The sequence below is a fragment of the Raphanus sativus genome, chromosome 5 (genome assembly GCF_000801105.2).
Source record: "Raphanus sativus cultivar WK10039 chromosome 5, ASM80110v3, whole genome shotgun sequence".
NCBI lineage: Eukaryota > Viridiplantae > Streptophyta > Magnoliopsida > Brassicales > Brassicaceae > Raphanus > Raphanus sativus.
In genome coordinates this window covers 4,580,699-4,594,390 of record NC_079515.1, presented here as the reverse complement: position 1 = coordinate 4,594,390, position 13,692 = coordinate 4,580,699, and the positions used below count along the sequence as shown (strand labels likewise).

The window sequence follows — 13,692 nt, the reverse complement described above, 5'->3', positions numbered from 1 at the left end:
GAATGAGTTATGATTTCTAATAAGAGTCTATTTTATTAAATATCACACATGGATGAGAAGTCATTACTTCTCTTTTAATATAATTGATACATGAAAATCCTTAAAATATTCATATTAAAATATAAATATCTACATATACATATATATGAAATTTATTTCAGATACTCTCCACCAATAATAATCTTAAATATCAAAAATATTTTATTTATAGATTTTATTTATATTAATTTAAATAAATAATTATTTAGATTTATACAACTTAACAGTTTTTACTAATTTGTTTTATTACGACTTTATTAACCCATTTACCAAAATATATTTAATTATACATATTTTCAAAAAAATGTAAACTAAAATTTCAAAATTTAGTTTTCAACTTTTTGAAAACTTTTTGTTACAAACTTTTTAAAATAAACCAAAACATCTTTTGAAAAAAAAACATTCTTGAAATATATTTTTAAAATTTTTTTAATGTTAAAATTGGTTTAAAATTTTAATTTAAAACTTGTATATGATTAAAATGAGTACAACTTTAAATGATCCTTCACAAAATCTAAATGGACCAATGTAATTATGTAAGAATGAATGTATGTATAACCTTACTAAATCTTTAAACAAAATAAATGGATCAAAATTAGTTCAGGTTTTAAATGGTGTGGTTTCTAAATGGGACAGGTTTAAATGGAGAAGATTTATTCATTTTATTCCCTTTATATATCAGCAGTAGCTTCGATGCGTCAAAGTAACCCACTCGAGCCACGATGAAGCTTCTTCTTTGTCTCTCTATCTTCTTCGCCATATTCTTCATCTCTCTCCCATCTTCCTACAGCTGCACCTCACACGACAAAAATGCCCTCCTTCAAATCAAGAAATCTCTTAACAGCTCATCGCTCCTCTCCTCCTGGAACCCTGGAACCGACTGTTGTACCAGCTAGACCGGCGTTGAATGCACTAACGGCCGCGTCACAGGCCTCACTATCTCCTCCGGCGAACTCTCCGGCCAGATTCCAAACCAGATCGGCGACCTTCTTGACCTCCGCACACTTGATTTCAGTTTCCTGACTCATCTCACCGGAAACATCCCACGTACCATCACTAAACTCAAGAACCTCGACCTCCTCCGGTTAAAGCAGAACAATCTCTCCGGTCCAATTCCTGATTATATCAGTGAGCTCAAAAACGTAACGTTCTTGGACCTCTCCTTTAACCAGTTTACCGGTCCTATTCCCGGTTCGCTTTCACAGATGCCGAAGCTTCAGGCCATTCAGATCAACGACAATAGGCTAACCGGTTCTGTACCGAATTCTTTCGGTTCCTTTGTAGGCAACGTCCCTAATCTCTACTTGTTTAACAATAAACTCTCAGGTAACCAACACTGTTTGTTTTAATCTTTTTACTTTCTTAATTATTTAATCTTTTTACTTTCTTAATTATAAATTTGTCAAATATTCACTATTTTTAACTTGCGTTTTTTTTAATAATTTTTAAAGATCAAGCTACAGACACTTGTATAGAAAATTAATAAATTACAGAAAAAATAATTTTATATGGTTTCAAATCTTTAGATAAAGTAGTTTTTTTTAGTAAATTTGTCTTGCAGGGAAAATACCGGAATCGTTGTCAAAATACGACTTCAACGCAGTAGATCTGTCGGGAAATGGTTTCATAGGAGATGGTTCGATGTTTTTCGGACGGAACAAAACAACAATACGAGTGGATCTGTCAAGAAACATGTTTCAGTTCGATCTCTCCAAGGTTAAGTTCGCGAGGAGCATACTTTCGCTGGATCTGAGCCATAACAGAATCTTCGGGAAGTTGCCTCGGGAGCTGGGCAAGCTACGCCTCCAGCATTTCAACGTTAGTTACAATCGGCTCTGCGGAAAAATCCCACATGGTGGTATCATTCAGACCTTTGATCCATCAGCTTTCTCTCACAACCTCTGTCTTTGTGGGACCCCTCTTAAGGCTTGTTAAATTTTGTTTAGTGGCGTGCGTGGTAACAAATAGTTATGTCTTTATATGTATGATGATGTGTTAATTATCACTGCTTATCAAATAAGAGGAGAAGAAATAGTCTTCCTTGTGTTTAGGATCCAAACAAAAAACCGTTCTATTCCTCTGGGAACCATCAAAATCTCTGTTATAATAGTAGCTTCACTGCGTCAAGACAACCACTCAAATCACAATTCACGATGAAGCTCCTTCTTTGTCTCTCTATACTCTTCATCTCTCTCCCATCATCTTACAGCTGCAACTCAAAAGAAGAACATACCCTCCTTCAAATCAAGAAATCTTTCAACAACCCGGACCTCCTCGCCACATGGAGTCCTGGAACCGACTGCTGTACAAGCTGGACCGGCATCGAGTGCACTAACGGCCGCGTCACATTACTCTCAATGTCCAAAGACGACAAACTCTTCGGTCGTATCCCGGACCAGATCGGCGACCTCCCCGAACTCCAAACACTCGAAATGAGTTACTTGAATCTAACCGGAAGCATACCACGCACCATCACAAAACTCAAGTACCTCGACTTTCTCTTCTTAAAGTGGAACAGACTCTCCGGTCCAATTCCTGAATACATCAAAGAGCTCAAAAACGTAACGTTCATGGACCTCTCCTATAACAAGTTTACCGGTCCTGTTCCCGCCTGGCTTACTCAGATGCCGAAGCTTCAGACCTTTCAGATCGACAACAATTCGCTAACCGGTCCTATACCGAACTCTTTCGGTTCCTTTGGTGACAACGTCCCTAATCTTTTCTTGTCTAACAATAAGCTCTCAGGTATACCAATATATATATATTTTTTAATTATACTGTTTCATAATATAAGTATTTAAGAGTTTTTTTAATTACAAAATATAAGTAGTTTTGAGATTTGTATGCACTTTTTACATTTATGTGACCAATTATGCAAACATTTTTATGATTAGTTCTGAAAAGGTTAAATATATTTAAATATTATTAAATATTATTTCTGACAAGTAATAATTTTTTAGTCATCGCACTTTCACTAAAACGCCTTATATTTTGTAAAATATGAGGTGAATTATAACTTTAGGTTAAAATGCTGGATCTGAAAATACACTAACTTGAGATTTCTTAAAATATGAATTATTCTTAAATATAATATTATTAATTATTTCAGCACCAAGTTGTTATTATTATTGATAATTTAATAAATCATATTCAATAACATTGCTCTTGCAGGAAAAATACCGGAGTCCTTGTCAAAGATGGACTTTCAAGCAGTAGTTCTGAAAGGAAATGGTTTCACAGGAGATGGTTCGATGTTTTTCGGAGGGAACAAAAGAACAGTACAATTGGATCTGTCGAGAAACAAGTTTAAGTTCGATCTCTCCAAGGTTAAGTTCGGTAAGAGCATGGCTTTGTTGGATCTGAGCCATAACGAAATTTTCGGGACGCTTCCTAGGGAGCTGACCGAGCTACATCTCCAGCGTTTCAACATTAGTTACAATCATCTCTGCGGAAAAATCCCACGTGGTGGTCAACTTCAGAAATTTAAATCATATGAGTTTGATCACAACCGCTGTCTTTGTGGATCCCCACTTAAGAAGGCTTGTTAAATTGATTGGTTTAATGGCGTGATAGCAAATAATTACGTTTTATCTGTACGATGATGAATGTGTTCATTATCACTGCTTATCAAATGAACTGTTCCTTTTGAGGAATCAATGCTGTTGTATCATTTGTTCTTTTTTTCTTTTAAGAATAACATTCCTTTTGCTTTTAGAGCATCTCCATTAGTCATACCCATAGGGCACGAATTCCAAGAACAAAAAAGTAATTTTTTAATTTTTTTTTTTTTCGTTTGATCTTAAAAAAAAAAAAAAAAAAAAAAAAATAATATCTGACCTATCGCAGGCCGCCACGTGTCGTGGGGCCCGCAGAATAGTCAAGAGACAGGTTCGTCCGACAGAGCTTGGACGATACAGGTTCACAGTTTTTGCTTTATTATATTAATTTTTTTTTTTGGGATTTGTGTGAATCCCACTTAAAAAACTTCAATGGAGATGGCCTTAAAGTGGTGGGTATACGGTATACCAGGGGTTTATTAGCTGAACTGGAAATGATTTTGGCCATTATATCAGAGAACTTTGATAAAATATTTTAATTATGAGAAGTCTTTTAAAAATATTTTTGATAAAGATCTATAATCAAAGATCTTATTCACATTACAATATTCCTTGATCACTTTTAAATTATTAGAGGAACGACGCACTACACCTAAGTCGTTCACATTATTTAATAACATGATATATAAAAATTATTCACATTCGAAGTAAAATATTTATTGACTTTTGAAGTAAGATGTCTTTTTGGCTACTTAACATGAGATATGTGGTACATTTCATATCATGCACACAAAAATGAAATATGACCATTGCATACACTTCATACTAAAATAATCATACGTGGGAGACGGGAATATTGGATCGATGAAACATTGTACTGAACCGAAGGACTTCTAACCGTACCAAGATTCCGAACCGACAATATATGTAGTAGACGACTAAGTCTTTGCTCATTTATTTTAGTTGATGTTTTGCAAAATAAGGGGAGAAGAATTGGTCTTCCTTGTGTTTAGGAACCAACACAAACATAGTTATTGAGTTATATTGCTTTTGGAACCATGAAAATCTCTGGTATATAGTTAGCTTCACTGCGTCAAAATAACCACTCATAGCACAATGAAGCTCCTTCTCTGTCTCTCTATCTTCTTCATCTCCTCTCTCCCAACATCTTACAGCTGCAACTCAAAAGACAAAAACACCCTCCTTCAAATCAAGAAACATTTTAACAACCCGGAACTCCTCTCCTCATGGGATCCTCAAACCGACTGTTGTACAAGCTGGATCGGCATCGAGTGCACTAACGGCCGCGTCACATTATTCTCTATGGTCTACGACCGCAACGTCACCGGTCAGATCCCGGACCAGATCGGCGACCTCCCTGAACTCCGTACACTCGAAATGAGTTCCATGAATATAACCGGAAACATACCACGCACCATCACCAAACTCAAGCACCTCCTCCTCATCTTCTTAAGGTGGAACAAACTCTCCGGTCCAATTCCTGAATACATCAAAGAGCTCAAAACCGTAACGTACATAGACATCTCCTATAACAAGTTTACCGGTCCTGTTCCCGGGTGGCTTACTCAGATGCCGAAGCTTCAGACCTTTCAGGCCGACAACAATTCGCTAACCGGTCCTATACCGAACTCTTTCGGTTCCTTTGTAGGCAGCGTCCCTAATCTTTTCTTCTCTTACAATAAGCTCTCAGGTATACCAATACTTTTTTTTCAATTATACAGTTTCCTAATATAAGTAGTTTAGGAATTTTTTTATATTCCAACATATTAGTAGTTTTGAAATTTGTATCCACCTTCTATATTTGTGTGACCAATTTTGTAAACATTTTTATGACTCGTTCTAAAAAGGTTAAATATTTTCATAATCATTGTACTTTCACTAAAACACCTTAGAGCATCATTATCAATAAGCTCTAACATAGTTTCTCACCAGTATATTAATGGAATTAAATTCAAAAAGTAAAACGAGAATGGAAGAGGCGTGATAAGTCTATCTGCTAAAAAAATATTTCTCATAGTTAAAAACCTCAAATGCAATGTGCCTTCTTTCTATTGCTTAGTTTTCTTTTATTATGGAAGTAAACAATATTATTACTACATACATTAGATACTTATAGCAAGACATCTACGTTGATGATGCTCTTATATTTTGAAACATAGACATGAAGTATAACTTTAGGTTTAAATGTTGGATCTAAAAGTACACCAATTTGAGATTTCTTAAAATATGAATTATTTTTAAATATCATATTATTGATTATTTTTAGCACCAAGTTGTTATTATTATTACTACTGATAGTTTAATAAATCAAATTTCTCCAGTTTTGGCAAAAAAGTGTCATTTTGATATATTTGAAGCAATAACATTGCTCTTGCAGGAAAAATACCGGAGTCGTTGTCAAAGATGGACTTTCAAGCAGTAGTTCTGAAAGGAAATGGTTTCACAGGAGATGGTTCGATGTTTTTCGGAGGGAACAAAAGAACAGTACAATTGGATCTGTCGAGAAACTTGTTTGAGTTCGATCTCTCCAAGGTCAAGTTCGGTAAGAGCATGGCTTTGTTGGATCTGAGCCATAACCGAATCTTCGGGACGCTTCCTAGGGAGCTGACCCAGCTACATCTCCAGCGTTTCAACATTAGTTATAATCGTCTCTGCGGAAAAATCCCACATGGTGGTCAACTTCAGACCTTTAAATCATATGAGTTCGCTGAAAACCGCTGTCTTTGTGGGTCCCCACTTAAGAAGGCTTGTTAAATTGATTGGTTTAATGGCGTGACAACAAATAATTACGTCTTATCTGTACGATGATGATGTGTTAATTATCACTGCTTATCAATGAATTGTTCCTTTGATGAATTAATGCTGTTGTATCATTTTGTTATTTTTTAGGAATAACATTATTTTTGCTTTTAGTCCAAACAAAAAAAAAACAAATTTTCTTTTTTGCTTTCAAAATTGGATATTGGTGGGTATCTCTAGTATCCACTTGTTTGGGCGTCGTATTGTTCGACACACATCAACAGTTTAAGGTAAGTTCATGCATTACACTGCACTGTTAACGTAGATCTGCACACATCACATTGTTTTTCTTTGGTCAGTCATGTATGTTGTTAGGCTTGAGGTAAAAAATAATAACATCATACATGCTATTCATCCCAAATTTGCTATCATCTGATTTTTCTCTGTGGTACATTCAAAATAAATTGCACTTGACGTAACTGAACATTCAACTCAAAAAATAATAATAATAAGCTCTCCCCGGTCCGTACAGAAGTTTTTTTTTTTTGCTAAATTGTATAAATAAATAAAAATTTACAACGCACCATCTTGGCAAAAAGAAAGAAAAAAACAAGATGGATCAACAACATCCAACGCGACGGACTAATAATCACCTATCCCAACCATAAAGCCATAAGTGAGCTAAAATGCTTGTTCAGTTTCCTAGAGGAAATAATATTCCTCAACTCTCTATCAATGCCCTCGAACACATAAGAAGGTGGCAGTGTAAGATGGTTATGAATCAGGTTGTTTCTCTGTTTCCAGAGATGGAAAACAACCACTTGAGATGCCAGCTTCCTGAGAAGAACTTTCTTAAGGTTCGTACACAAGTTAATAGAGTGCATGCATGCATCTGATATTGATATTTATACATATGGAAACATTATGTCTTGGAGCTTCAAAAAAGCATGGCCAGACTGATAAGTGAGATGGGTTATACATACTTACATCACATGTCCTCCTTTCTGCTGCACAATGGTGAGATTCACAGGGCGATGGACTGTCTCCAGAGGTTTTAAGAATGGAAGGGAGCCATGGTATCTTAACAAGAACACAACTTCTTTGCAGGGAGAAAGGGTCCTATGTAAATATCTTAATCTCGTTGTAGAATTGGTTTGGATTTCAAAAGTGGTGGGCTCTACTAATATTCATTTGCTTGGCCATTGATTGTTTTTGTCTCGACACATGGTTGCTATTACGTTCGGTTGTTATGTCGTAAGTCGTAAACATACATTTTAACACATTTCAAGCAAAAGATATTTTCGTGGAGTAAATAATTGAATCGAGAATCAAAACATGTTTCCACCACATGCATAAATTTCAAAACTCAAAATAGTAGATGCATTTACCGCGTTACAACATTTACAGAAAAGAATAATGTACTCTGGGACTAGTGTACAACCCTAGTTGTACAAATTCAGTAACACTACACAGCTGTGTTCCATTGAAAATGACTTTTATATAGTAGCTTCCATCCATGCCACAAAGTAATCCCACTCAAAATCACAATGAATCTCCTTCTTCATCTCTCTATCTTCTTCGCCATTCTCTCCGTCTCTCTCCATCCTCTCACAGCTGCAACTCAGTCGAGAAAAATGCCCTCCTTCAAATCAAGAAATCTTTTAACAACCCACGAAAATTCTCCTCGTGGAATCCTCAAACCGACTGTTGTACTGCCTGGAGCGGCGTCAAATGCACCAACGGCCGCGTCACAGACCTCGCTCTCTTTTCCAGTAAAAACTATGGTCAGATCCCTGACCAAATCGGTGACCTCCTTGAACTGCGTTCACTTTTTTTAACTTATTTGCCACATGTCAGCGGAAACTTACCACGTACCATCACCAAACTCAAGAACCTTGACTCCCTCATCTTAAGGCATAACAATCTCTCCGGTCCAATTCCTGAAAACATCGGCGAGCTCAAAAGCCTAACGTTCTTGGACCTTTCCTATAACCAGTTTACCGGTTCTATTCCCGGTTCGCTTTCTCAGATGCCGGTGCTTGAGACCATTAAAATCGACCACAATAAGCTAACCGGTTCTATACCGAACTCATTCGGCTCCTTTGTAGGCAGAGTCCCCAATCTCTACTTGTCTAACAATAAGCTCTCAGGTAACCAATATTTTTTAATTTCCTAATTATAAATTTAGGTTAAAAAATGTTGGATCTATAAAACCGATTAAAGGAAATTAAATAAAATTAATTGTTTTTAATGAACTAGCACTAAATTGTTATTATTTTTTGATAGTATTCAATAACATTGCCCTGGCAGGAAACATACCGGAGTCGTTGTCAAAGAACGACTTTAACGGAGTATTTCTGTCGAAAAACAGATTCACAGGAGATGGTTCGATGTTTTTCGGACGGAACAAAACAACAATATCAATGGATCTATCGAGGAATTTGTTTGAATTCGATCTCTCCAAGGTTAAGTTCGCTAGGAGCATAGTTGATTTGGATCTGAGCCATAACCGAATCTTCGGGAACCTTCCTAGGGGGCTGATCAAGCTACGTGATCTCAAGCTTTTCAACGTTAGTTACAATCGTCTCTGCGGGAAAATCCCACGTGGTGGTCTCCTTCAGACCTTCAAATCTTATGAGTTCGCTCACAACCGCTGTCTTTGTGGAACTCCTCTTAAGGCTTGTTAAATGGTCTGAGAACAAATAATTATGTCTTTATCTGTATGATGATGATCAGGTGTTAATTTCAGTCAAATGAATTGTTGCTTTTAATAAATTAATGTTAAGAAATTGGTAATAAGAATGTTTGTTTAGATGTTCCATGTGTGGTAACTAGCGTTATTAAAAGACAAAACTATGATAAATTATCTGTAGCCTATCGCTGACGTTGGGACCACCACACTCCACACACGTGAAGAATATGTTAGTCAACTGTCATAAGAGCAACATTATCGCCGTCTCTTACACATGTCCTTAGTATTATTTGGATTAAAAAAAAAGAAAATTGATTATTATTAGAAAAAGACGTTCCTTAACTAAGGACGAAACCAAACGTTCTTAATGAACACGTGTCTCTTCTTCTCTCCATAGAAAGTCTCTCTCGACGAAAATCAGACGACAATCACTCCGGCCACCACCGCTTCCCTCCCTTTCCCAGTTCCCTCGATTGGTCGCTAGGAGCGAGACACTGCTTTCCTTCTAGAGATATCGGCCGCAATAATGATAACGGAACTGGCTCCGGTGGAGACGATGGTTGGTGGTTTAATTGGGTTTGAGGAGATTGAAAGCCCTGATTTTGGTTATACAATTGTCATATGGTTGGTTTGGTATTGCATTTTGACTGACTGAAATAATTATACTTACTCTGTTATAGTCTTTTGACGGCTCATCTAGTGTTCTGCAATGCTTTCAGTATTGTATGTAATTGATTTCAGTGTTGGGTTTTCAGTTTTAGTGGAATTTAAGTTTCTGGGTTTGATGTTTATACATAAAGCTTTGATCTTTGATGATATCTCTTTACCAAGCTTGATTGAATTTAAGTTTTCAGTTTACCAAGCTTGATTGAATTGGGTTTTAATGCGGACAGTCTTTCATCTTGTGTTTTCTTTTGATTTATAGAATTTGAATTATGCATTGTTTCTGATAACAGGTCATCTCAAATATCTATCGACACATGACGTTCATAGACTCTCGTGGTCTGTCTCAGGACGTACAACTCTCGCCTTTGTTACGTTAAGAGCTGATGGAGAGAGGGAGTTCTGTTCTTCAGACACCCGAGTGCTGACATGAGAGGTGAAGTTGATGTTCTTGGAGCGATATTGATGATGGGAGACACTGACGAAGAGAGTTTGGATGGACTCTATAGAGAAGGAGTCAGACCTGGTTTGCTTTCTAGGTTCGTGTTCGAAACGAGGCTTAGGGAGACGGATAGGCTTGTGGCTGAGCTCGTTGCTGGATGCAAAGAGGAAGGAAATGATGTTTCAGGGAACCAGCTGTTTTTAGCCAAAGTCTTCTACAAGGCAGAGTTAATGATTGGTTCTCTGTTGTTGCTATTCCTGAGGGGTGCGTTTCAGAGACATTGATTCTGCTCTTGTCTCTTTTTACCAGGTATCTATTCACCAATGATAATGAAGCTATGATTTTGCATTTCATTCTCTGATGAATTGGAGTAGTTAGAAGGGAAGAATGAGTTGTAGTTTTGTTAACAATTATTTTACTAAGAGACAACAAAAGTCCTACCAATAATCTACACTTTTGAGATTGTCCTTAATTTTGTTTCTTAACATAAAAATAGTAATAAAATAAGCTAAGGACTAAAAATTTGGTCCTACCAATAATGTTGCTCTAAGTATCACTAGGCCCGGGAAAAAAAACCGGAACTGAAAAACAGAACTGGAATCTAATCGAAATGTCCGAATTGGAATCGAACCGAGAACTCTTAAATATCTAAATGGTTCCTATATTTTTGTATTTGAAATAATCGAACGAGTACCTAAATATATAAAATATTAATTATATACATATAGCATAAATAAATATATATTTATAACTATTTTTTAAAAAATAATCCAAAAAAGTTTGAAGATAACTACAATATTATAAAATCGAAAGTATCCCGATATTTTTATCTAAAATATTAGTTCACACTCTCAAAACGAATTGTTTTGTCTTTAGATTCTGATGCCATAAAAAATCAAATTTTTTTACTCGAGAGAGGGAAAGAAAAGTTTTTTTTTTTACCGTTTCACCGAACGGTCATCGAACCCTAGAATCCACTCATTGAGATATCTAGCTGTTGCTTGTTTTAGGGGCGGAATTTTTAAAAAGAGCTGTCAGAGAACTGCTATCCGAGTGGATAGTGTTCGGACAAAAGTGTTCAGCTTTTTCGTGAGATGAGGGAGATGATGGACTCTCTCCAGAGGTTTAGAGTGGAAGGGAGCCATGGTATCTTAACAAGAACACAACTTCTTTGTAGGGGGAACGGATCCTATGTAAATATCTTAATCTCCTTGTAGAATTGCCTGGTTTAGCTTTCAAAGGTTGTGGGCTCTACAAATAATCGATGTTTAAATCGAGAATCAAAACATGTTTCATCAACATTCATAAATTTTCAAAACTCAAAATAGTAGATGCATTAACCACGTTTTTGCCGAGTTACAACATTTAACTAAAATAAACTTTGGGCCTAGTTGTACAAATTCAGTAACATTATTACACAGCTGTGTTCCATTGACAAATCACTTATATATAGTGGCTTCCATGCCACAAAGTAACCCCACTCAAAATCATAATGAAGCTCCTTCTTCAACTTTCTATCTCCTTCGCTATTCTCTTCATCTCTCTCCCATCCTCTCACAGCTGCAACTCAATCGAGAAAAATGCCCTCCTTCAAATCAAGAAATCTTTTAACAACCCACGAGAACTCTCCACGTGGAATCCTCGAACCGACTGTTGTACTGACTGGAACGGCGTCTTTTGCACTAATGGCCGCGTCACAGAACTCGATATCTTATCCGGCAATCTCCCAGGTCAGATCCCGGACCAAATCGGCGACCTCGTCCAACTCCGTCACCTCGAAATCACTGACATGCCACGTCTCAGCGGAAACATACCACGTACCATCACCAAACTCAAGAACCTTGACTTACTCATGTTTAGGCAGACCAATCTCTCCGGTCTAATTCCTGATTACATCAGCGAGCTCAAAAGCGTAACGTTCTTGGACCTTGCCTTTAACCAGTTTACCGGTCCTATTCCTGGTTCGATTTCTCAGATGCCCAAGCTTGAGACGCTTAGAATCAACGACAATAAGCTAACCGGTTCCGTACCGGACTCTTTCGGTTACTTTGTTGGCAACCTCACTGTTCTCAACTTGCAAAACAATAAGCTTTCAGGTAACCAATATTTTATTATTTAATCTTTTAGTTTCTTATCTATAACTGTTAATTTGAGATTTTTTAAAAATATATATTTTAAAGTAACATAATTTTACAGTTTCTTCAAATATAAAATTAAATAGAAAAATGAAAAGAGTGAGGATGTGAAAAGTTCTGTCCGAGAAATTCTACATTTTTAAGGAAAAAAAACTCATTTAATGTTTACCAAAATCTCAATTGTTAATTTATTTTTAATATTAAAATTTTGTTTGACAAAACACAATAGGTTCTTTACTAATGCTGATCTTATTAAAGATTTAGCACCATCTTTGATAGTTTGATAAATCTAGTTCAATAACTTTGTTTTGCAGGGAAAATACCAGAATCCTTGTCGAAGCACGACTTCATAGATGTAAATCTGTCGGGAAACAGATTTATAGGAGATGGTTCGATGTTTTTCGGACGGAACAAAAGAACAGAATTAGTGGATCTATCTAGAAATAAATTTGAATTCGATCTGTCCAAGGTTAAGTTCGCTAAGAGCGTAGCTTTCTTGCATCTGAGCCAAAACAGAATCTTCGGGAAGCTTCCTGGGGAGCTGACCAAGCTACCTCTCGATCAATTCAACGTTAGTTACAATCGTCTCTGCGGAAAGATCCCGCGTGGTGGGTTCCTTCAGACCTTTGAACCATCAGCTTACTCTCACAACCTCTGTCTTTGTGGAGATCCTCTTAAGCCTTGTTAAATGGTATGAAAACAAATAATTATGTCTTATCTGTATGATGATGATGAGGTGTTAATTATGACCGCCTATCAAATGAATTGTTGCTTTTAATAAATTAATGTTAAGAAATTGGTAATAAGAATGTTGTTGAGATGTTCCAAGTGTTGTCAATGGCGTTGATTAAAAAGAAAAACTATGATAAATTATCTTCTAACCTGTCGCTCTCGCTGAGACCACCACACACGTGAAAAAAATGTTGTATGTGTTTTAAACTTTTAAATGACCGTTGGTTTGGTCATTTCGATAAAGCTAGAGAATGTCTTTTTTTTTTTTTGCTAAAAAAGCTAAAGAATGTCTAACTTTAAACATTGACTCTCTTTGTTTTCTCTCTCCTTCCATCTTTTTCTTTCATCTCTCTCTAAGAAAATCTCAGATCTGATTTCCGGTTTTCTCTTGTAAATTTTTGTTCTATTTTGTCGGATTTTGAAGTTGCATCCTTGTTTTATGCTGATCTAACAATGGGTCTGTCGATGTGAGATTAATTACCTCGAAGTGTTCTGGCTAGAGTTGCATGTATAATTGACGAACTGTTCTTGGTTCACTGATGGTGGGTGTGTGGTGTGATTGCTCCGTTCCTCTATTTCCTCTCCCACGGTTCTCTTGTCCGGTTTTGTATCTTCTATCTTGAAGATGCCTGAGTCGTCTTTCAGTTGGCGCTCTAGAGGTCCCTTACCTCA

At 36.5% G+C, this 13,692-nt stretch overlaps 5 protein-coding genes across 5 annotated transcripts; all 5 read left to right on the top strand.

Annotated features, from left to right (window-relative positions):
• Positions 1–733: 733 nt before the first annotated feature.
• On the top strand, positions 734–2,090 carry LOC108857164 (leucine-rich repeat protein FLOR 1). The gene is given in 2 exon segments (XM_018631107.2): positions 734–1,365; positions 1,601–2,090. Coding segments are annotated over 2 exon segments (978 nt in total). The 5' UTR covers positions 734–761; the 3' UTR covers positions 1,975–2,090.
• A 4-nt stretch (positions 2,091–2,094) lies between these two features.
• On the top strand, positions 2,095–3,701 carry LOC108824915 (leucine-rich repeat protein FLOR 1-like). Its single transcript, XM_018598283.2, has 2 exons — positions 2,095–2,784; positions 3,211–3,701. The coding sequence occupies exons 1-2, from the start codon at positions 2,193–2,195 to the stop codon at positions 3,585–3,587; spliced, it is 969 nt and encodes a 322-aa protein (XP_018453785.2). The 5' UTR covers positions 2,095–2,192; the 3' UTR covers positions 3,588–3,701.
• Positions 3,702–4,712: 1,011 nt separating this feature from the next.
• Positions 4,713–6,381, top strand: LOC108857163 (leucine-rich repeat protein FLOR 1-like). Its single transcript, XM_018631106.2, has 2 exons — positions 4,713–5,307; positions 5,995–6,381. The coding sequence occupies exons 1-2, from the start codon at positions 4,713–4,715 to the stop codon at positions 6,369–6,371; spliced, it is 972 nt and encodes a 323-aa protein (XP_018486608.1). The 3' UTR covers positions 6,372–6,381.
• A 1,507-nt stretch (positions 6,382–7,888) lies between these two features.
• On the top strand, positions 7,889–9,175 carry LOC108826649 (leucine-rich repeat protein FLOR 1). Its single transcript, XM_018600034.2, is given in 3 exon segments — positions 7,889–7,952; positions 7,955–8,506; positions 8,667–9,175. Coding segments are annotated over 3 exon segments (978 nt in total). The 5' UTR covers positions 7,889–7,903; the 3' UTR covers positions 9,044–9,175.
• A 2,436-nt stretch (positions 9,176–11,611) lies between these two features.
• LOC108856243 (leucine-rich repeat protein FLOR 1) lies at positions 11,612–13,070 on the top strand. Its single transcript, XM_018630007.2, has 2 exons — positions 11,612–12,249; positions 12,603–13,070. Exons 1-2 carry the CDS (start codon positions 11,646–11,648, stop codon positions 12,974–12,976), a joined length of 978 nt encoding a protein of 325 aa, XP_018485509.1. The 5' UTR covers positions 11,612–11,645; the 3' UTR covers positions 12,977–13,070.
• Positions 13,071–13,692: the final 622 nt, after the last annotated feature.